This window comes from Lissotriton vulgaris, chromosome 4_1 (assembly GCF_964263255.1).
Source record: "Lissotriton vulgaris chromosome 4_1, aLisVul1.2, whole genome shotgun sequence".
NCBI classification, from domain to species: domain Eukaryota; kingdom Metazoa; phylum Chordata; class Amphibia; order Caudata; family Salamandridae; genus Lissotriton; species Lissotriton vulgaris.
In genome coordinates, this window is record NC_141691.1 from 883,309,384 (window position 1) to 883,332,733 (window position 23,350).

Here is a 23,350-nt window from a genome sequence, read left to right on the forward strand (position 1 = left end):
TCACATCCTGGCACTGTTCAGCATGCATTACTCATGACTTCTACTTTTTCAGACTGCCTATGCGCAGGGGCATAGTGAACTCTTCCCCACCCCTTGCTTTAGGAACTTCAGCAAGGTGAAGTTCTTGATGGGCCTCTTCTGTCTGCAACTCTGCAGACAAAGGCTCGGCTCATAATGTGAAAAGGTGGGTGAGTAAATAAGTGAAAGAATGTGTGAATGGCTGCATGTATTACTGAAAGGATGAATGACTGAATGAAAGGGTGAATGGATAGATAATAAAAGAAAGGATGGATGGATGGATGATTTAATGTGAGGAAATATGGATGAGAGAAAAGGTAAATAGATGGATGTATGGGTGGAAGGGTAGATGGCTCGGTAAAAGGGTGGATGAGTGTGTGAAAGGATGGATGGATGAGTGAAAGCTTATATGATCGGTGATTGAATAGGTGGATAGATGAGTGAAAGGATGGATGGATTGAATTGATAAGTGAAAGGGTGAATGAATGGATGAGTGAAAGGGGGAAGATGGACAAAAAGATGGATAGATGAGTGAAGAAGTGAAAGGGTGGATGGATGAGAGAACGGATGGGTGGATGAGTGAAAGGATGGATGAGTAATAGGCTCAATGGATGGAATTAATGAATGGATGAGTAGATGGATTTCGCGGGTGGTTGGATGGATGGATAAGTGAAAGCGGATAGAGAGAGAAAGGGAGGATGAATGACTTAAAGGGTGAATGGGTGGAAGGATAAGTGACTGGATGGATGGATGAGTAAGTGAATGGATGGCTGGGTGGGTGAAAGGGTAAATTGCTGGATGGATGAGTGAATAGATGGATGGGTAGAAGATTGGATGGATGAATGTACGGTTGGATGGGGTGAAAGGGTAGGTAGATGAATAATGCATGGATGAGTGAAAGGGTGGATGGAGGGATGGATGGTTGAAATGATGGATGGAAGGATATATGGTGACTAGGTTTGCAAATGGTTGAATATGTTTGGATATAAATAGGCACATAGATGGAAGGACAGAATGAATGGTGAAAGACTGAATGATAAATAAAAGAATGATTACAACTTGTAGCACCCATTATCTTAATGAACATTTCCTCTACATTGACTTTCACGGTAATATGAGTCATTGTCTCTATGTAATGTGTGTGATGTAACACACTCCGACACCCTGCCCTACATAATTGCAATGAGTATCACTATAAGAGAAACTAAATACACATGAGGGATGGTCTAAGTGAAGATGAGGGGTACCATTGAAGGGTGGGAGAAAGGCAGGACTGGCCGGACTGGGCATCAGTTGTTTCCCTGGGAGGCTAAAAAGGGGGGGGGGGGCAGTTTTGTTACTGGGGTCTGGCATTGCAAAGTTCCTTGTATATCCAGTAGTTTTCAATCAACAATAAAAGCAGACTTACTTATATTCAGGTGTGGTTCACCATTGTCTGGTGACTAATGTACCTGCTGGAGCGAGATGCAAATTTTGAATAATCTAAGGTAGCAAGCTGAGGCCATACTGAAAAACCGTGAAGTGCACGATTGTCTCAACCTAACATAAAGTTATTTTGTCTTGGACTTAGATGGTTGTCTATTTACTTACTTATATACTATAGGGCGATCACCTCTGACGTGTCTGTAAAACTTACCTTTCGTCCCTACTGAAGCAAAAACCAAAATTCTTGTCAAGATGAAACACAAACATGAAATTAACCACTACTTAACCCTCCCGTAGCTTGACACAAAGCAATCAGGCTTAACTTAGAGGTAATTTGCAAACTATGTATGCAGCACTTCAAACAGAAGTTAAAGTGAAACCAAAAAAACAGAAAACTCCACCAAAATATAGGAAAATAGTCAAAGCTTTAATAAATGATTTAAGATCAAAATGACAAAATCCAATAAGTAGAACCTGAGATATGCAATTTGAATTTTTTTTTTTTAAAGTAGCGCTTAAAAGCAAGAAGCGTCAATTGTAGTTATCTGGTTGCAGTGGACAGGGTCCAAGTCACAAAGTCGGGCTGACCACGATGGAGCGCAGGTCGGATACATAACTCTGTTATGTCCACTGTTAAAAGTACCTTGTTTCCAGGGCGTCACGATGTGAAGTCCTTGTGTTGGCCTGCATGTGCATTGAGGAGCCGTCGATTGGAGCTTGAGGTGCGCGGTCCTTTTTTGAGTCTCGTCATGCTGCGAGGTTGCTGGGGAAGCTGCCAATCAGGCGATGCGACGCAGGCGTTAAGGTGTGTCATGCTGCGAGGACTTGTGCGGAGATGTGTTGTGCTGTTGGTGGGGTGGTTGTTGGCATCGAGCTGCACCATGCTGGGTCAGTAACTGGTAAGTCATTGAACAGAAACTGCGGTGTGTGGGACTTCATCGGGGTGTGCCGAGCTGGGCCGGTTCTCGGTGTTGAGATGCGTTGTGCTAGGTCGGTGCTTGCAAAGCCGCAACAATAAGCTGCAATGCACAGTCCTGCATCGAAGATGCGTTGAGTTGTGCTGCACTGCATCATTGCTGGGGAAAACGCTGATCAGGAGCTGTGATGCAGGCATTGAAATTAGTCGTTTTTCACTACCAGAACCTGCAAAATTTAAAGAACATGTCCTACTTTTTAAATATAGTACAACCGCCCCGAAGGGCTATTTTGGGCCTACACTAGGAGTGACGTATATGTATTAAAAAGGAGGATTTAAACCTGACAAAAGGTTTATTTTGCCAGGTTGAAATGGCAGTTTAAAACTGTACATACAAGCTGCAATGGCAGGCTTGGACATGTTTTCAAAGCCTACTTAAGAGCGTTGCCCAATCGGTGCCGCAGACTCACTACTAGAATTTAATTTACAGGACCTGGGTAGCGGGGTACCACTTTATTAGAGACCTACAGGTAAATTAGAAGAGCCAATTGGGTTTAAAAGTAAAATAAACGGTTTCCAAAAACAGGAGGATGAAGGCAGAGAGTTTGGGGCTGACCCTGTAGAGAGGGCCAAGTCTAACAGAGAGAATTTGGCATATGCACATATGCACATCTGCTGCATTAAATGTCGAATAGCTGGTACATGTCAATGACCGTGCGAATGTCTGCAGAAGCAGGGGGAGCGCGCTGTAAACAGTGGTTAACTTCAAAGATTGCTCAAATTTAGAGCAGTGTTTTGTACTTGTTGCAATAAAAATGAACAACTGCCACAAGGAGTCACGACCTCCCATGCTTAATTTGAGCCGGTGGTTGCGGGTGGGGCTCATTTTTATTTTCATCAAACTTTGACCCAGAGCAAGAGAAAAGAAAAGCGCAAATGGAAGACAGAAGAAGGAAGAAACTGGCAAAAGAACCGTGACAAAGGGATAAAGAAAGAATGAAGGAACCTGCAAGAGTGAGATAAAGGGGAATGAGGTGCAATCAAGAATACGCAGTGTTGCAGCGGGCTGCTGAGCAAAACTTTGACTACCAACACTTTAGGGCATATTCATTAGAGGCTTGCATTGCGTGTGAACCATGCAATATGCGTGACACAACCCTTTAAATGCTAACGTCAATAAAGCAAGAGACTGGCCGTAATATTAACATGTTGAAACAATTTCAGACTTGATGTGTGCAGTGGAGGGAGGATTGGTGAGCTTTGAAAGTGGTGAGACATAAGTTCCTACCTGAATAGAAGCAAAAGAGCACAGGTACCAAACCCTAATCTCTGTTTGAGTGTTTGTGGGGTTGGGCAGTGGTTCAACTCTGAACATATTTTGAGAAAACAATGCTAAATGTGAATTTAGATCCAAATTTCATCTACACTACCAACATATCCAGACTGTTTTGAGTCAACTGTTCCAATATTGTCTTGTGCTGGTCAAGCCTTATTTTCCCCAGAGGTGCTGGAGGTCACCCTTCCCAAGAACATCTTCATAACATTGGTACAATATAATTGAGGTTGCTTGCAGGCATCAAACGGTTGATATCTGCTGGCCTAGGCATTTTGGGTGGGTTACTCCCTCAAAGATCACAGCCCACTAGCTGGTCTGGGGCACATGCCCATCGGCCGATGGCCAACTGCTCTCCTCGCCAATCCGACCCTGGTCCTCGTTCTAGCAGGACGCCTATGCACACTTAAAGGCCCTTGAGATGACCTTTAGAATATCCTGCCAAGGCTTTGGGCACAATCTGACTCACAAAAGAGATGCAGCATCTGAACACATTATCACTGCGCTCTTGGAGCTGGACGTAGCAGGAAAACATGTGGGGGGTCTGCACCTGCCCTCTTCTAGAGAGTGCAGAATATGAAATGGGGCATTTTTGCTCCTATCCATTGCAGCTATGAAACATGCACCAAAAAAGGTATAAAACTTCAAAGTCGAATCTAGAAATACTTTTATGACAAACACGAATTATAACTTTGCAAAAAATTTGATTTGCTACAAATAAACACTTTCATGGCCATTGTTTGGAATATCATCAATACTTTGAAAGATATTTACTTTCGGGCTCGACTCGTATGTAAATAATGCTCATTGGACAATACACGTCTGTACATTAAGGAACTGAAATCAACTGTGGGGTTGCTGTACTAAGAAATTAAGTGCAAGAGTCCTTGAGTTAAAACGCAAAATCACATTTTATGTTAACTTCGCAAATGGCGTCTTGTCTACAAAATTCGATGCAGGGCCGGGGTCGAAGTGGGCGGGATCTGAGAGGCTTGACTGCCAGTGCTTTTTTAAGAAAACCAGCTCCCCTTCTTTTCAGGTCTCGTCTATTCCATCCCATAGGGATGGTGGACGAGATTTATAGTAAGGCTTCCGAAAAGGCTACCCAACTGCGGATCGCATACAGTTCATGTGAGCCAGGCGCGTGCATAGGAATTCGCTACCCCTACCCCTCCCAGAAATCATGACAAGACAAGAACATCAAAGTGACCGCGGGCACTCTAATTCCATTTGCCACCAGCCACTTTACGCGCTCCGCAGGTCATAAAAAGGACCATCTGCTCGTGAATCGGAATGCTGGCATGGTTGCCCAGCCCCCCTCCCAGCCCTGCCTTTCCTCTGCCATTCTATGGTTTCCAATACGTCTTACTAAAACCTACTTATCTATGCTGAAGGGTGTTATTTTTTAGGGGACTTGTTTGCCTGTTTTGACTTGGCTGAGTGGGAAAGAAATTGTTTCTCTTTTATTGCAGAAGCAATCTTTCAAACATGTGTTCCTGCTATCCACGTGAGTTGGAAATTATGTACAACATGCTATTTCTGTGAGAAGGGCGGGGGTTAGGCTTCGACTCTAGATTTCTTTTCCATGATTTCTTATAACATTTAACAGTTTAACAGTAGCACTCTACTGCCCTCACTCTACTGCCCACACTGTCCCACTCTACCGCCCTCACTCTACCACTCTACCACTCTCACTCTACCACCCTCACTGTACCGCTCTACCGACCTCACTCTACCGCTCTACCGCCCTCACACTACCACCCTCACTCTACCGCCTGCACTCTACCACTCTAACACCCTCACTCGACCACTCTACCGCCCTCACTCTACCGCCCTCACTCTACCACTCTATCACCCTCATGCCCTCACTCTACCACCCTCACTCTACCACTCTACCGCCCTCACGCCCTCCCTCTACCGCCCTCACTCTACCACTCTACTTCCCTGATGCCCTCACTCTACCGCACTCACTCTACCGCTCTCACTCTACCACTCTACCGCCCTCACGCCCTCATTCTACACCCCTCACTCTACCGCCCTCATGCCCTAACTCTACCGCCCTCACTCTACCACTCTACCGCCCTCACGCCCTCACTCTACTGCACTCACACTATCACTCTACCGCCCTCACACCCTCACTCTACTGCCCTCACTCAACCACTATACTGGCATCACTCTACCGCCCTCACTCTACCACTCTACCGCCCTCAGTCTACCGCTCTCCTGCCCTCACTCTACCGCCCTCACTCTACCACTCTGCCGCCCTTACTCTACTGCCCACACTCTACCACTCTATTGCCCTCACTCTACCGCCCTCACTCTACCACTCTACTGCCCTCACTCTACCGCCCTCACTCTAACACTCTGCCGCCCTTACTCTACCGCCCTCACTCTAACACTCTATTGCCCTCACTCTACCGCCCTCACTCTACCACTCTACTGCCCTCACACTACCGCCCTCACTCTACCACTCTGCCGCCCTTACTCTACCGCCTACATTCTACCACTCTACCGCCCTCACAGTCTCACTCTACCACTCTACCGCCTTCACTCTACCGCCCTCACTCTACCACTCTACCTCCTCATTCTACCACCCTCACTCTACCGCCCTCACTCTACCACTCTACCGCCCTCACTCTACCGCTCTACCGCCCTCACTCTACCGCCCTCACTCTACCACTCTACCGCCCTCACTCTACCGCTCTACCGCCCTCACTCTACCACTCTACCCCCTCATTCTACCGCCCTCACTCTACCGCCCTCACTCGACCACTCGACCGCCATCATGCCCTCACTCTAACGCCCTTACTCTACCTCCTGCACTCTACCACTCTACCACCCTCAATCTACTGCCCTCACTCTACCGCCCTCACTCTACTACTCTACCGCCCTCACTCTACCGCTCTACCGCCCTCACTCTACCGCCCTCACTATATCGCCCTCACTCTACCACTCTCTCTACCACTTTACCGCCCTCACTCTACTGCCCTCACTCGACCACTCTACCGCTCTCCCTACCGCCCTCACTCTACCACTCTACCGCCCTCACGCCCTCACTCTACCACTCTACCACTATGCTGCCCTCACTCTACTGCCCTCACTCTACCACTCTACCACCCTCACTCTACTGCCCTCACTCTACCGCCCTCACTCTACCACTCTACCGCCCTCACAGTCTCACTCTACCACCCTCACTCTACCACTCTACCACTCTACCGCCTTCACTCTACCGCCCTTACTCTACCACTCTACCCCCTCATTCTACCGCCCTCACTTTATCACTCTACAGACCTCACTCTACCACTCCATCGCCCTCACTCTACCACTCGACCGCCATCATGCCCTCACTCTAACGCCCTTACTCTACCGCCCGCACTCTACCACTCTACCACCCTCAATCTACTGCCTTCACTCTACCGCCCTCACTCTACCACTCTACCGCCCTCACTCTACCGCTCTACCGCCCTCACTCTACCACCCTCACTCTACCGCCCTCACGCCCATACTCTACCACTCTACCGCCCTCACTCTACTGCCCTCACTCTACCAGTCTACCGCCCTCACACCCTCACCCTACCTTCCTCACTCTGCCACTCTACCGCTCTCACGCCCTCACTCTACCACCCTCACTCTACCGTCCTCATGCCATCACTCTACCGCCCTCACTCTACCACTCTACCGCCCTCACTCTAACGCACTCACTCTACGACTCTACCACCCTCACTCCACCGCCCTCACTCTACTACTCTACTACCCTCACACCCTCACTCTACCGCCCTCCCTCTACCACTCTACCACTATACTGTCCTCACTCTACCGCCATCACTCTACCACTCTACTGCCCTCACTCTACCGCCCTCACTCTACCACTCTACTGCCCTCACTCTACTGCCCTCACTCTACCACTCTACCGCTCTCTCTACCGCCCTCACTCTACCACTCTACCGCCCTCATGCCCTCACTCTACCTCCCTCACTCTACCACTATACTGCCCTCACTCTACCGCTCTCACTCTACCACTCTACTGCCCTCACTCTACTGCCCTCACTCTACCGCCCTCACTCTTCCGCCCTCACTCTACCACTCTAACGCCCTCACTCTACTGCCCTCACTCTACCACTCTACCTCCCTCACTCTTCCACTCTACTGCTCTCACTCTACCGCCCTCACTCTACCATTCTACCGCCCTCACTCTACTGCCCTAACTTTACCGGCCTTACTCTATCACTCTACCGCCCTCACGCCCTCACTCTACCGCGCTCACTCTACCACTCTACCGCCCTCACTCTACCACTCTACTGCCCTCACTCTACCGCACTCACTCTACCGCTCTCACTCTACCACTCTACCGCCCTCATGTCCTTATTCTACACCCCTCACTCTACCACTCTACCGCCCTCACTCTACCGCCCTCACTCTACCACTCTACTGCCCTCACTCTACCGCCCTTACTCTACCAGTCTATCACCCTCACTCTACCGCCCTCACTATACCACTCTACTGCCCTCACGCCCTCACTCTACCGCCCTCACTCTACCACTCTATCACCCTCACGCACTCACTCTACCACCCTCACTCTACCACTCTACCGCCCTCACTCTACCGCCCTCACTCTACCACTCTACCGCCCTCACTCTACTGCCCTCACTCTACCGCCCTCACTCTACCACTCTACTGCCCTTACTCTACCGTCCTTACACTACCGCCCTCACTCTACCACTCTACCGCCCTCATGCCTTCACTCTACCGCCCTCACTCTACCGCCCTCACACCCTCACTCTACCGCCCTCACTCTACCACTCTACCGCCCTCCCTCTGCTGCCCTCACTCTACCACTCTACTGCCCTCACGCCCTCACTCTACCGCCTCTCTCTCTACCACTCTACCGCCCTCATGCCGTCACTCTACTGCCCTCAAGCCCTCACTTTACTGCCCTCATTCTACCACCCTCAGGCCCTCACTCTACCGCCCTCATTCTACCACTCTACTGCCCTCACACCCTCACTCTACCGCCCTCACTCTACCGGCCTCACTCTACCACCCTCACGCCCTCACTCTACTGCCCTCACTCTACTGCCCTCACCCTATCACTCTACCACCCTCACTCTACCACTCTACCGCCCTCACACCCTCACTCTACCGTCCTCACTCTACCGCCCTCACTCTACCACTCTACCACCCTCACTCTACCACTTTACCCCCTCACTCTACCACTCTACCGCCCTCACTCTACCACTCTACCGCCCTCACGCCCTCACTCTACCGCCCTCACTCTACCACCCTCATTCTGCCACTCTACCGCCCTCACTTTAACACTCTACCGCCCTCACTCTACCACTCTACCACCCTCACTCTACCACTCTACCGCCCTCACTCTACCACTCTACCGCCCTCACTCTACCACTCTACCGCCCTCACGCCCTCACTATACCGCCCTCACTCTACCACTCTACCGCCCTCTTGCCCTCACTGTACCATCCTCACTCTACCACTCTACCGCCCTCACTCTACCACCCACACTCTACCACTCTACCACCCTCACTCTACCACTCTACCGCCCTCACGCCCTCACTCTTCCACCCTCACTCTTCCACTCTACTGCCCTCTGGCCCTCACTCTACCGCCCTCACTCTACCACTCTATCGCACTCCCTCTTCCGCCCTCACTCTACCGCCCTCACTCACTCTACCGCCCTCACTCATTTTATCGCTCTCACTATATCTATCTATCTATTGCCCTCCCTCTTTCTATCTTTCTATCTATTGCCCTCCCTCACTCTATCTATCTATCACCCTCCCTCACTCTATCTATCGTCCACCCTCACTCTATTTATCGCCCTCCCTCTATCTATCAAGCTGTGCAACCATTCAACAACAACTGGTTCAAATATGTTTTCTCAATGTTTCAAGCTTTATTACAAATGTTACGAAAAGATGTTAATAATAATATTTCACTTCTGTTCTTGGATTTTCATCACAATAAAATACACTGAACACAATCTTCACTAAAGTTATTTACAAAAGTTTAAGCTATTGCCATTATAAATTACAATAACTTTATTTAAGTATTAATTATTTAAAAAAATTAAAAGCCATTGTTATTTGTCTAAGTCATGTAAATGCAACACATATTGCATTACAAATGCTATAGGTGTCACATTTGCGAAAGTTAAAACTATTGGAATTGTAAATGACAAAGCTATTAATTTAGCTATTTTTAAAACCAACACATAAATACAAAATTTGTCATTTAAAATGCCAGTAGCTCAAACTTTCCTAATGCGAGACCTATTGCATTGCAAATGCTTGTTGTGAAAAGACACAGTCACAATGGTTAATTCCAAGAGCGGAAACACGTCAGTTGAAATGTAAGGCAGGGATTCTCCTGTAATGTGAAACCGATGGAGGGGCAGACATGTAACATTCCTCCTTGCCAGCAGGCCTGCTGGACTGAACGAAATGTACATGCGCGCTATTGGTCCATCTGCAAATGTGAAGGGTGCCTGGAAGCCGGTATTGGTTCCAATGGAATCACTTGAAGCTTTCTGATGAGACATGTATTCGTTTTCAGTGGTATTACAATGGATTTACCAGCTGAGCTTTAAAATGTGACCTTTTACGGGACAGTCCTAAAAAAATGGCACTATGTACAATCTGGGGATGACTAAAATCTATATTTTAGAAGCAGTTTTTTACCTTAAAATGTTTGTGCATTTTGTAGCAGGCTACCATTCCATGTGTAATGCAAGTTTAAAATAATTATGTACATATTCACAGTGCCTTCTGTCACAGACAGGATCCTCATAGCACTAAACATACACAAGCCACTATTCTCTGCTGCACCCACCAGGATTCAGTTCTGTGGCTCTCTGGTTGCCCAGACAGACCTCTGCAGTGCATCAACTAAATGAGGTTTCATAATGTTGGATAGCACATTTCTCACTGGTTAACTTAACTTGAATTTATTTTTCATTTAAGCAGATATTTGTTTTATATGCAGTTACTTGGATGTGAAAGACCCAAAAAAAAGTACAGAATATTTTTTTCAATTTTAGCCTCTGCTTTGACCCCGCCCCCACCATCACTCCCCAGCCTCAGTGCACACAGCATCAGAGTCCCATTTTTTTATGCACTTCGACCCCTGATATAGAGTTATCAAAATCGAAAAAAAAGCTGAGTTTGCCTATTCAACCAATCAACTTGATTTGCATTTGTGTAAACCAGTCGTGTGGCAAGGGCGGCATGGGTCCGGGTGCAAGCAGGGCAAATGGGCCATCTTACTGCAGGACAGCTAGTGACGTATAACTATAAATAGGGTTAAGCGGACCCATCCTGCTTCATGAAGTGTCCGTGAAGGCTGGGCTTGCACACGTGAACATAGCAAGATAAACGTGTCTAACCTGCCCTAAACCTGATCACTGCTTTCCAACCCACGAGCGCCTCGCTGCTCGACTGCTGCCTGTTGAATAGCTGTGTCTTCTTGGCATGATGGAAGGAAGGTATGTACTAACCTGTCTGTCTTATTTAAAAAAATAATAATAATGGATTTACTGGTTCGGTGTCATCGGGCACTACTATATTAAAACCACATCTCATGTGCCTGCCTTCATGAAGTCCTTGTATCTGGAGAAGGTTTGTCAGATTGCCGCCGATTCGGTGGTTTGGCAATCGAACTTCGTATGGATTATCCGTTTAACTGTTCTGCGCGACGCAAAGTGGCGTTGATGTTTGAAAATATTAATAACTGCAACATGACCCTTTTATGGTTTTTTATAGGGATGAACAAAGTAAAGCGCTTACGAAATAGTTCAAATTGTAGACTGTTTATGTGAAAAATATGAACGCGGAAAAGAGCGGTGATTTGCCAATTTTTTAGATGATGTGTTATTAGTATTCGCAGGTTCCCTTATGTTTAATTGAAGCTTTGGTTGGCCGTTTTAATGTAATATATGGCACTTTTTTAAAATTGGGTTGAAGAATGGTACCGAAAGGTTGACTCGACCCTGCTGAGAATGTAATCTGTGTCCTGTGGGTAACAATCAGTGGGCGGTAATTGCCAGTAAAATAGCTCAGTGAGCTAAAATAAGCTACTGAGAATGTAATCTGTGGGTAGCACCCAGTGGTCGGTCATTTTTTTTTTTTTTTTTTGCGGTTTTATACAGCGCGAACTCGACCCTAAGGTATTGGAGTGCTTTATATGAGCACCAGTTACGTTACACATGGACACATTCGTTGCCAGTAAAATAGCTCAGTGAGCTAAGCGATTGCTGCTGACTGCAGTCTCTCCCTATTGATAGAGAGAACGTTTTATGCGCATTAAAACGTTTCGTGAATAGATGACTTTCAAAGGGCGCATTTAAAACGTGACCAGTCAGTAACCACTGACTAAATACCAATACCTTCTTTTTTGCGCTTCCAGTGCTTAATGTGTGAAAAAACGGTGCCAGGGCTCGAAGCTCTGCGAAGCCGGTGCAATTAATGGTCGGCGCTGGGAATACTAAGGCGGGTACCATTAACCTACTATCAGGCACTCCCTGGCCCTTCTTCTCACACCTGCTGGCTCCCGCTTTCTGTTTATGACGGTTTTGTCTTTTTTTCTTACTTGTCTATCCGATCTGTGTTTTCCCTCTCTTACACTCCATAAGTATCTTATACGGGAACAATAACTGCCGGTCCCTAAATACAAGTGCTGGTGCCCCTCACCGGCAACCGCCGGCTCAAATTAAGCGGGGCGTGAATTATGACGCACGCGGGTGCACGAGCGGACAGTTTGTATTTCACGCATTTCATAGGGCGACACTCTCCTAGCTTAGGGTGACCAGAATTTTAAAGCAAAAAAACGGGACATTTCTCAAAAATAGAACTACCATGGGGCAGATTTACAAGCCCTTGCGCCACTTTTGCGTCATTTTTAACATGAGAAAAGTGACGCAAAAGTGGCTCAAGGGGCTTGTAAATCTGCCCCTATAATTTTACGTCAAGCGCACAGAATCACAGTGCACCTCAGCAAAGATTTACAAAACAGGCAGTGAGAACATACATAAGATGCTATTTTGAAACCCAGTAGCTTCCTTTTGAATTAAGCTGCTTTCTAGGAACAAATGCTAACTATCCCCGCTTTATAAAACATAAAAAAACCCTCGCCCATTTTTTAGTCGACCCTCTTCAAAAACCGGGACATGAGCTACATTTCTCGAAATCTGCCCGACAGCTGGTAAAAAACTGGGACCGTCCTGGCAAATCCGGGACGCCTGGTCAGCCACCCTATGCTGTCAGAACAGAACAGAACAGTAAAGAACAGTGTACAGTACACCATACCTCCATGCCAAGGACCGCACCTTTACTGACGCATTGTTGCATAATTGTCAAGGTAGCCTGGGCTCCTCGCCCCGTAAGTTGTTGAACATCAAGAGCGTTTGTCCCGCACGAGCGCCCTCAGGGGGAGGCGTCAGTGTGGCCGTCGAGCCAACCACACCAAACAATAGCCTCTGGGCTACGACTTTATCTGCCAAAAAAGATCGCTCGTTCTGCTCTCCATTATAAGGGGAGCTGTGAAGATGGCGGCATCACGTTCTCCGTGCCACTACCGAGCACATGCCTGTGCGTTTCTTTTTGGCGTCTTCAGTGCGCACATTAACTCAATATATCTCACAGTTAGGGAATATTTTGATGCCAGCAGTGCTCCGACACAGTGAGAGGCCTGTCTGTGACTTTTATGTCTGAGCTGTGTCGTCAGCACAGTACACATTAGCTGGAAAACATTTCAAATTCATGTCTGCACGAAAGGTGTAATAAAAAAATGCACATATGCTTAATCTCTGAGTGTTTGTGGTGTTGGGGAGGGGTTCTACTCTGAACATATTTTGAGAAAACAATGCTAAATGTGAATTTAGATCCACATTTCATATCCACTACCAAAAAATCCAGGCATTCTGAGTAAACTATTCCAAATGTAGGGCTATATGTATCAAGCCTTTTGTGAATCGCAAAGGCCGAAATTCGCAGAATTTCGGCCTTTGCGAATCGCAAAATGGTATTTTGCATGATTTGATATGTATGAAACAATCGCATCTTAAGGAATCACAAATACTTGCGATTCCTTAATTTGCCATAGCATTTAAGGAATCACAATTTTGCTATTCCTTAAATGCTATGTATGAAGCTTTTAAGAATTGCGATTTCAGGTTTAGAAATCGCAAATTGCCTCCAACTTGTAGTTGGTGGTAATTTGCGATTTCTTGTAAATACGCACAATTGTGCATTTGTGGGGGTGGCATATGACGCACATACATGCCCATTGGGCATGTATGTGCGCCATATGGACACACATGTAATTTACAGAGGTGCAGCAGGGTGTCCTTGAGACACCCCTGCACCCTTGCAATAATTCTCAAATTGCGATTAGCAAATTGCGAATTCGCAATTTGAGAATTATTTGGAAATCATTCCTATGGGCCTCCTGGCCCATAGGAATGCATTGTAAATTATTCCTTAATTGCGAATTCGCAAAATGTGAATTCACAATTAAGGAAGCTTAAGGAATCGCTAATAAAAAGCGATTTTCTTCATACATACCATTTTGCGATTCCTAAATAGAGATTCCTTAAAAATCGCTATTTAGGAATCGCAAAACGGAACTATGATACATATGGCCCGTAGTCTTGTGCTGGTCAAACCTCATTCTCCCCAGAGGTGCTTACGTCTACCCTCCTCAACAGCATCTTTACAACATCAGTACAATATAATTGAGTTTGTTTACTCAAAATCAAATATGCAAATGTTCTATGTTATGCGCTTTGCAGAAAATATTTTTTTTAGTGTAGAAAAAAATGCAACTTTAAAATGTTTTCTTTTAAAGTTAACACCTAACAGAAAATGTTGAGAATTTCCATACTTTTCTTGATGAGCTCTGTCGTTATGTTAGGAAAGTTCGGCTGGTTTCTTTGAATTGTGAACTTGCCTCTCATAAAGATTGCTTGCAGCATTGCGGTCCTTCTTCTGTGTCTCTGTTGTAAGTGTGCTTGTGGTTCTTCATATTTATTTATCCGTTTTTTATAGCTTAGAAAAGAGACAAGAGCGACAGAGTACTTTACATAAAAATAGAAAGTAAACAATAGCATAGGAAGTATAGCATAACCACTGGGAGTGTCAGTGGTATTAATCCACAAATACACTCGTAGTCGAAAGTGCAGAAGTGCATTACAGTATATAGTGGATTCATTATATATACAACAAGCATTGGTAATGCATCGGTTTCGCCTATGTGATGGAAAATGAGCTGTTTTTATTAATCGCTGTCACGTACGAAGGAAATAGCTCCTGTACAAGTATCATAGGAATGGAGAGGACGTGGCGCAGCAGCCAGAGCTGCTGACCCCAAAGCGGGGGATCCCGTTTCGATTTTCGGTGGTGCAGCAGCCTGTGATTGTGGACAAACCACTTAGTCTCTCCCAGTGATAAATTACGCTATATAAATCTGCTGCAAAAGAAAAAAACAAAAAGAGGCAAAACGTTATAAAAAAAAAACTCTACTAAAGTGGATGTTAACAACAGGGGGGAGGATGTAGCCTTACAGCTAGAGCGGTCAACCTCGTAGCTGTCGAACTGGGTTCGAGTCTCGGTTACGGCGATCAACATCCTATGATTCTGGGCAAATCACTTAATCTCCCCGGGCCCGATTCACAGAACTAATTTAAGACAAAATCCTAAACGTACTACTTTTGGTATTCACAGAAGACATTTAGTAGTAGTGAAGTTAGGATTTTGTCTTAAGTTTGACTTAAGACAAATTTAAGACAAACTTAAGACAGACTTAAGACAAACTTAAGATCGATTTAAGACAGACTTAAGTTAGGATTTTGTCTTAAATCTGTTTTAAGTCTGTCTTAAGTTTGTCTTAAGGCTGTGTTAAGTCTGTCTTAAGTTTGTCTTAAGTTTGTCTTAAGTTAAACTTAAGACAAAATCCTAACTTTACTACTACTAAATGCCTTCTGTGAATTCCAAAAGTAGTAAGTTTAGGATTTTGTCTTAAGTTAGTTCTGTGAATCGGCCCCATAGTGCCTAACAAAAATGAATGTGTCCTTCTGTAACAAAACTGGTGCTCATGTAAAGCGCTCTAATACCCGATTCGGTTCTAGTTAGTGCTATATAAAATCTATAAAAAGACCCCCCCCCCCACCCAAACAGGATTTCGGATACAGAAAACTTATAAGAGGAGCAGATGAGAAACACACATTGGTAAATGCAGGGACATATGCTACAGCCAAGAGAAATGGAGGACAAGTAAGTGGCAAGCACAGGAACCAATGAAAAGCCAGGAAAGAGAGGGGGTGAGATGTTAAACCCCTTTTAAGTTTATATTAAAAACAATAGATTTCACAAGCACAGAGCTAGCGCTGTGCAGGCGAAACCTAAAAATGAAACAGTTGACATGCATTAGCTTACCAACTATATTATTGATTCTATAGCTGTGATATCAAGGTATATGTTTCCATATTAGAACGTGTCAGAATCATGATTATAAGGAAGGTCGTTTCAACTGTAGTTGGAGTGGAATAGATTGAAAGGCTTATGGCATTTTTAAGTGGAGGTGATATTGGAAAAATATGCTCTTCAGTTACTTTTTAAATATTTCATGAAATGTTATTACCTTGATATATGGAACAGTGAAATTCCAAATTCTGGGAGAACTTCAAGAGAAGTACTATTTCAGCATTTTAGATTTCTTCATTGTTGATGTCGCCAGTTGGAACATTTCAGTGTTCCTGCATTGTTGTCCTCATGAGTTCTGGCAAGTTTTGGAGAGATTGCTCACATTCCCTTCACCCATTGAGTGATCCATGGCAATTTAAATACATTTCATGCTTTAACAGGAAGCCAGATCAATGAGATCAGGATCAGTTATATATGGTCAAATATTCTTACTGCTGAGACCTGTCTGGCTGCTGCCTGGAAAGATACAGTAATCTATCTGCGCTCCCAGTCTTCTATTTAAGTCACGTGCCAGTGCTGGCACACAGCGGACGCGTGCAGAGGGCACACCGACGGCACACCAAAAGTAAGACCGTCTGCACCCGTCCGCGCCTGTGCCCATCTGACGCCAGGAGCCAGGACCCCTACCCTTTTCCCTCAAAGAACTTAATAGCACATCTAAAATTACCTATTCGGCGAAGGAACGTATTTGCATGGGAAACCAAGGTAAGGGTTTAACCCCTAATTAACCCTGCTGCAATCAAAGTTTTCCACTTCACCTCGAAGGTCCGTTAACTTGTTTGTGATGTCACTTTCAAAGCCTTACACAGAATCAAGGGGGAAAGCACCCTCTAAACCAGAGGTCTTCAAACTTTTGTAGGTTGAGCCCCCCCAGCAAATTTTCTTTAGATGTCGGGCCCCCCACCACCGACAGAAATTTCTGGACACTGGTACACTACGTATTCGACCTCCATCCGCATATCCCGAGCCATATCCGGCAAATAATGTTCAACACAATAAGAGTGTTTAGTAATCTGCAGGATTGTGAGTGGGTGTGGTTAAATGACAGAGGCTTTTTAAACAGCTCAAAAACAATTTTCCAAGCTAAAACGTGTGCATATTGTTTTTACTAGGCTGCTTTATTTTACACAAGACATAGATTGATAATACCACCCCCAACATTAATATGAAAGGTGTACCTATTTCTCACTACAGAGATGGTCAATCTGTGGATGGATTTTTGCTACTGCCACCCTCAGGCTGTTCTCCACATTCACTAAATTTACAACAAATAATATCTGTTAAATCCTCCACTTTCTCATTTGTGAGGGCTGGTTTTGATCTAAATAAACTTTGGTTGTTGCATGAAACAAACACATTTCTCTGCAAATAGTAATAGACTCTCCCACATCAATCACATGTGGTCCTGTAACAGAAAGTGAGGTGGGAGAAGTGCCAGGGCCGGGCTCGGACTCGACTGGAGTTGTGTTGTGTGTCAGTCCGACCTCAAGGCATCTGAGTGGCATGCGCTGCTGCCGGCGCAGGGCGGCGAAGCAGTAATTTATTATAATGAACCCGGCGGCGTTGGACCGGCGGGATGGGCAGAGCATCGACCTGAGTAACTCTGGTAGGTCATTCGAGGCCTCAGAGGGAGCACCATGACCCTTGACTGCAGCAGAGCCAGCCCGACGGAGCGTGATGTGGGCGGCCGACACAGAGAGAACAAACCAGGCATCTGGCCGGTGCGTATGAGGAACTGCAGCTGCTCTTGCCGGCCCCAGGCGGGCCATCACCAAGTAAATTCAAGCAAGTAAGTTTGTGCCTAGCCCTGAAGTCATGGGCATAAATTAAAATGATCGGACATAAAGTTCAAAATGTGCTATGGCTTGCCTTGCCTGTATCCCTTCAAATTCCATGCACACATCACAACCCCCGACACCAGTACTCCCTCGCTGCCACACAGACTTCACTTCAGATTGTAGACAACACACACCGGCATATTGCACGAAAAGTCAGAGGTCATTCAAATAATTATTCAACTTGGGCGAAAGATAAGGTCTACAGCTGAATTCAGAAAAATATGCACACCAGAGAGTGTTTGCGCAGAGAAAGGCGTATTTCAATATCTTTAAAATAGTTACACAGATTTTGGAGTAATGTATTGCCTGCATAAGTAGAACACACTGTACGCCCGCTTAAAAAGTCCTGGTAATCCAGAGCACTTGATGCGCATATATCCTGTGTATCTGAAAGCCTCCAGTTTTATGCTCTTTGTTGTTGCGCCTTGATGTGGTATGCGTCGCTGAACACGGAACAAATGAGAAGGAAATGTGTTGTGTGAACACTACACTAAACAGTGTATTGCATGCAGAGCGTGTAGTGGGCACATGAGTGAGAGCTCAAGTCGAAGCCGTTACTGAAATGCCGTAGGTCTTTGAAGTTAAGCACTGCCTTTAATTATAGCAGTGCATTTGCATTGAGTCTTTGTGCATGTGACATAAACACAGGTTACATTACACTAGGTCAAATTCATTTTTTAAGCATTTTGAGGTGCCGGGTTTTTAGGAACCCGGTGGTGCTAGGGGATAACACCCGAAGACCTCTGAGTTCTCCCTGTTCCGGACCACATAAACCAAGAGTCTTCTAGGTGAAGCCAGAGATCGAGTTTTATTGGCTGCAACCAAGTAACATGTGTCCTAGAAGCACGACAGCACGGGTCGTAAGTTCTCAGGAGACTGTTCGTTTTTACAGAACCAGCCTTCTCCTTTTATACATAGTATTACACTTCGGGCAAGAATTCTTGAGTTTATAATACGGTCATAGACATATTTACACAATAGAGCAAAACGCACAGTCATGTTGACCAACCCATATTTTAGATGTCCAGTTTGTGATAGATGACCCAGCCCAGCCCGGAATTACAATCAGATATCGATGAAACCCCAATAAAACAGGGCACCTCCTCGTCGTAAAACTGGCCATAAACAAGGACGATGTGCTCATTATAGACTGGTGCTGGTGTAGGAGCTGGATGAATGAGTTATTTACAAATTCTAGTCTTCTGGCGGACTCGTGTACAGGCAGAGGCTGAAAGGAGTGTGTAGCAACAGTAGGAGGAGGTGTGGGCTGAGTGTTATTTACAAAGGTAACTTGGAACGCGGATAGAGTATAGCCAATCAAGAACATCGTTATGCTGAACAACAGTAGAATACATACTATCAAGAATCTCTTTCTGGCCATCACAGTGCATATTTGCTTTTTAAAGTTCGTGGGTCTAGCAGGTCTCTCTACCCTCGGAAACTCCATCCTCTAGTTGCTGCCCGCGGTGGGAGTTTGATTCTGCCAAGGAGTGCACTCTGTCCAGTCCGGGGTAATTCCCTCAGACCGACCAGAACCGTTGACCTAGGCGTCCCCAGCTGCACTCCTCAGACTATCAACCGCGACCCTAGCAGCAGAACCGGATGGCGGTTCGAAAATCAAAAATGATCAAGTTCCCTGGGCGTGAGAGCTGTAAAATCAAAAATAGTTCTGAGGAGAAGAGAGAATCGTAGTAATTTGTTTTCATTTAGTCTCTTGTTCTTGACCTCAGATTGTATCGTTGTTTTACAGGTACAGTGTGGTCTTCGAACAATATTTCAGGTTCTGTAGTGTCCAACTGCATTGACGGGGGCACAAATCCTTGCAAAATGCGATCACTCTCCTTTTCTGTACCAGTTCCTTTCAGTCGTGCATCGCTGAAGAGTGCAAAGCGAGGTACAGCTTCGGTCTCAGAGTCAGCGATTCCGTCCTGGACCCACCGGTCATATGGAAGAGGCAGAGGGACCCGTTTACAGTGGGTCCCATGGATCCAGTTCTTCTTTCCTTCCACCCGAACGGCTGATCTTGCGGAAAGAAGGACGAGGTACGGTCCGGTCCACCTGGGCTGTTCGTTGTTCACGCGCTGAAAATTCCGCACTAGCACCCAGGTACCGTGTTCAATGGAGTGGCCTGGATCGTCAGAGGCTGGCGGAGAGGAACTGTGAACCTGTTGGTGTAAAACACGCAATTTAGTTGTCAATTCGTGTAAATAGTCAAGCAGTACAGGATGCTCTACTTCGCTTAGCCTCTTTGGCCTTGGCACACCCCAGATGTTAGCTGGGCGGCCAAACACTATTTCGTGAGGGCTGAGTCCTAGTCTAGAGTGGACAATCATTCTGGTAGACAGGAGTGCTAAAGGCAGGGCGTCAGGCCATTTAAGGCCTGTGCTGGCTTGGATCTTGGCTAATTTCAGTTTTAAGGTGCCGTTGTATCATTCTACAAATCCTGCTGATTGGGGGTGATTTGCAGCGTGGAACTTCTGGTGGATGCCTAGACATTCGCACACTCTCCTCATCACCCGTCCCACGAATTCACTTCCATTATCACTTCAGACCATTCTAGGCATTCCGAACCTAGGGAAGAATTCCTTGACGAGGGCTTTGGCAGTTGACAAGGCAGTGTTGTCCTTAAGGGGATACGCTTCCACCCACCTGGAGAAGGCGCAAACAACAACAAGCACGTATTTCAGATTGTTGCACCTCTCCATGTGGATGAAATCGAGCTGCAAAACCTCGAACGGGTACGTTGGAGGCGCAAAATGACCAACTGGAGTTGGGGTTCCCCTACCGGGATTGTACTTCAAACACACCATGCAATTCCTGACCAAATTCTCCGCACATTTTGGGATACCACTATTCTGCCATACTGGGGCCAACAGTTTGCAGATTCCCTTTGCACTAATGTGAGCCATTCCATGGGCCATTGTCACCACCGCGAGTACATATGCGTCGGGTAACAGCCATCGTTGGTGCTCTGACAATTCGACCCAACAACCATTCGCATCCAATCTTCCCTTGCTTTCTCTCCATTCATCCACCTCTTTTTCAGTGGCATCCGCTTGTATGGACTTCACACTTTCAATAGTGTCCTCACACATACCCACATCAGGGATCCATCTAGCAGGACCTACAACATACATCCTACTCATTGTGTTCCTTGCAGTCTCTTTCGCAACCTCGTCTGCAAATGCATTCCCCCGACCAACATCATCTTGAATCTTTCTGTGTGCACTGCATTTTACAATCGCAACTTGTAGTGGCAAGGTCAGTGATTCGAGGAGCTCGTTAACTAGCTGACCATGTTGGATTTTTGCACCATGTGACGTCAGGAACCTGCGTTCACGCCACAATCGTCCAAAACTATGGGCTACGCCAAAGGCGTATTGGCTATCCGTATACACATTCACTCGCTTTCCTGTTGCCAACACACACGCTCTTGTAAGTGCGATTAATTCTGCTGATTGCGCAGAATTCTGGGGGATGCGTGCGGTCTCTACAATAGTGTGCAATGTTGTCACAGCATATGCTGCAGTCGTATCACCATTTGGCAAATTGAAGCATGAACCATCGACCCACAAATTATCATTACATTCAGGAAGGGGAGTGTCCTGTAAGTCTACTCTCCCTTTTGTCTCTTCTTCTGTCCTAAAGCAGTAATCATGCATTTCGACCATATCTGTCTCTGTTGGAATGGGAAATAGCGTGGCAGGGTTGAGTGTATCGCATCTTTTTATGTGTATGTGGCTCGCCAACAGTGTCAGCTCATAGCTGGACAGTCGAGCACTAGTTAAATGCTGCGTCTTCGTTCTGTTTAGTAAAATGTCTACTGCATGTGGGACCATAACGATCAGAGTATTATTCATTACCAACCCAGCAGACTGTCAAATACAGACAGCTGCTGCAGCAGTGGCCCTCAAGCAACTTGGTAATGCCTTAGCTACAGGATCTAGAGTCACTGAGAAATATGCGCATGGGTGCTGTTTGTCCCCAAAGTGTTGCGTCAGGACTGATAATGCGCAACCTTCCTTCTCATGGACGTATAATGTAAAGGGCTTACTGTAGTCGGGGTTGCCCAACACAGGAGCCGAACATAATGCATCGCGCAACTCGTGGAAACTTGTCTGACAATCTTCAGACCAAGGCATAGGATTGGGTGTGTCTTTGCAGAGTAGTGCCAGCAAAGGTTTGGCCAATAGGGAGAAATTCGGTATCCATTGTCTACAGTACGATGTAATGCCCAAGAAAGCCCGAACTTCTCTTTGTGTCCTTAGGGCACTCAATCTTGCGATTGCCTGTATTCTTTCTGGGGTCAGTCTCCTTCCCTCCTTCGATAAGATGTGACCTAGGTAGGTCACTTCTTGTCGGCCAAATTGTAATTTTGAAAGAGAGACTTTATGCTTCATGTCACATAAATGACGCAACAACGACAGTGTGGCTTGTTTGCAAATTTCTTCAGTATCTGCAGCGATTAGTAGATCGTCTACATACTGAATCAGAGTCGCACCATCAGGTAGAACAATCGTATCAAGTTGTGTTTTCAGAGCCTGACTGAATATGGATGGACTCTCACAGTAGCCCTGAGGAGCGCGTTTGAAGCGGAAGCTTCGTCCTCCTAAATTGAAGCCAAAAATGTCTCTGCTCTCCTCGGCAATCGGGATGCTGAAGAAAGCGTTCTTCAGGTCAATCACCGAAAACCAAGAGGCTGAAGCTGGAACCATTGTCAATAAGGCAGTAATATCGGGGACAACTGGAAACTGTGGTACGACGATCTTATTTACTTCTCTGAGATAAATCACGAACCTGTATACAGGTGGCTGTGAAGGATCAGTACGCTTTAAGACAGGCAAAATGGGGCTGTTACAAATGTTGCCCGTTGTCTCTTCAATGACATCTTTCTCGATTAGATCGTAAATGATCGCTAACAACGCCTTTTCACATTCGCTAGAGATCTTGTATTGAGGAATACGTGGCAACCGAACATTGGCTTTCAATGTTATGACATACGGTGCTATCTCCAAACGACCTACATCATTAGAACCGGTAGCCCAAATTATATCTGGAAGAGATGACAATTCGGTCGGAATATTTTCCTTTGACAAATACATTGGGGAAATCACTTTCTTACCTAGGGTAAGTTGTACTCCCGAAGGAGAACAGTACAAAGTCGCATATAATCTTTTTAACAAAGCCAAACCTAACACATTTTCGCCACAACCTGTTGTAAGGATTAGGGGTGCTTCTAGTTCGCATGGGCCAACAGAAAGGGACATAGGACTAGATATCGGGTTTCTAATAGGGGCGCCAGAGAAACCTACTGAAACATTCATTTAGC

The 23,350-nt window shown here is 45.9% G+C and overlaps 1 protein-coding gene across 2 annotated transcripts in view; it reads left to right on the forward strand.

Annotated features, from left to right (window-relative positions):
• Nucleotides 1-23,350, forward strand: part of LOC147722684 (cytidine monophosphate-N-acetylneuraminic acid hydroxylase-like) — a 486,512-nt gene that overhangs the window by 4,556 nt on the left and 458,606 nt on the right. Inside the window, exon 1 of one of the 2 annotated variants that reach the window (XM_086965174.1) lies at nt 11,061-11,190. The exons of the other annotated variant lie outside the window; for it this stretch is intronic. Within the exon in view, the coding sequence (XP_086821300.1) occupies nt 11,177-11,190 (14 nt within the window). The 5' untranslated portion in view covers nt 11,061-11,176. Of the gene's footprint in view, nt 1-11,060; nt 11,191-23,350 lie in introns of those variants that run through there. 2 annotated transcript variants of the gene reach the window in all.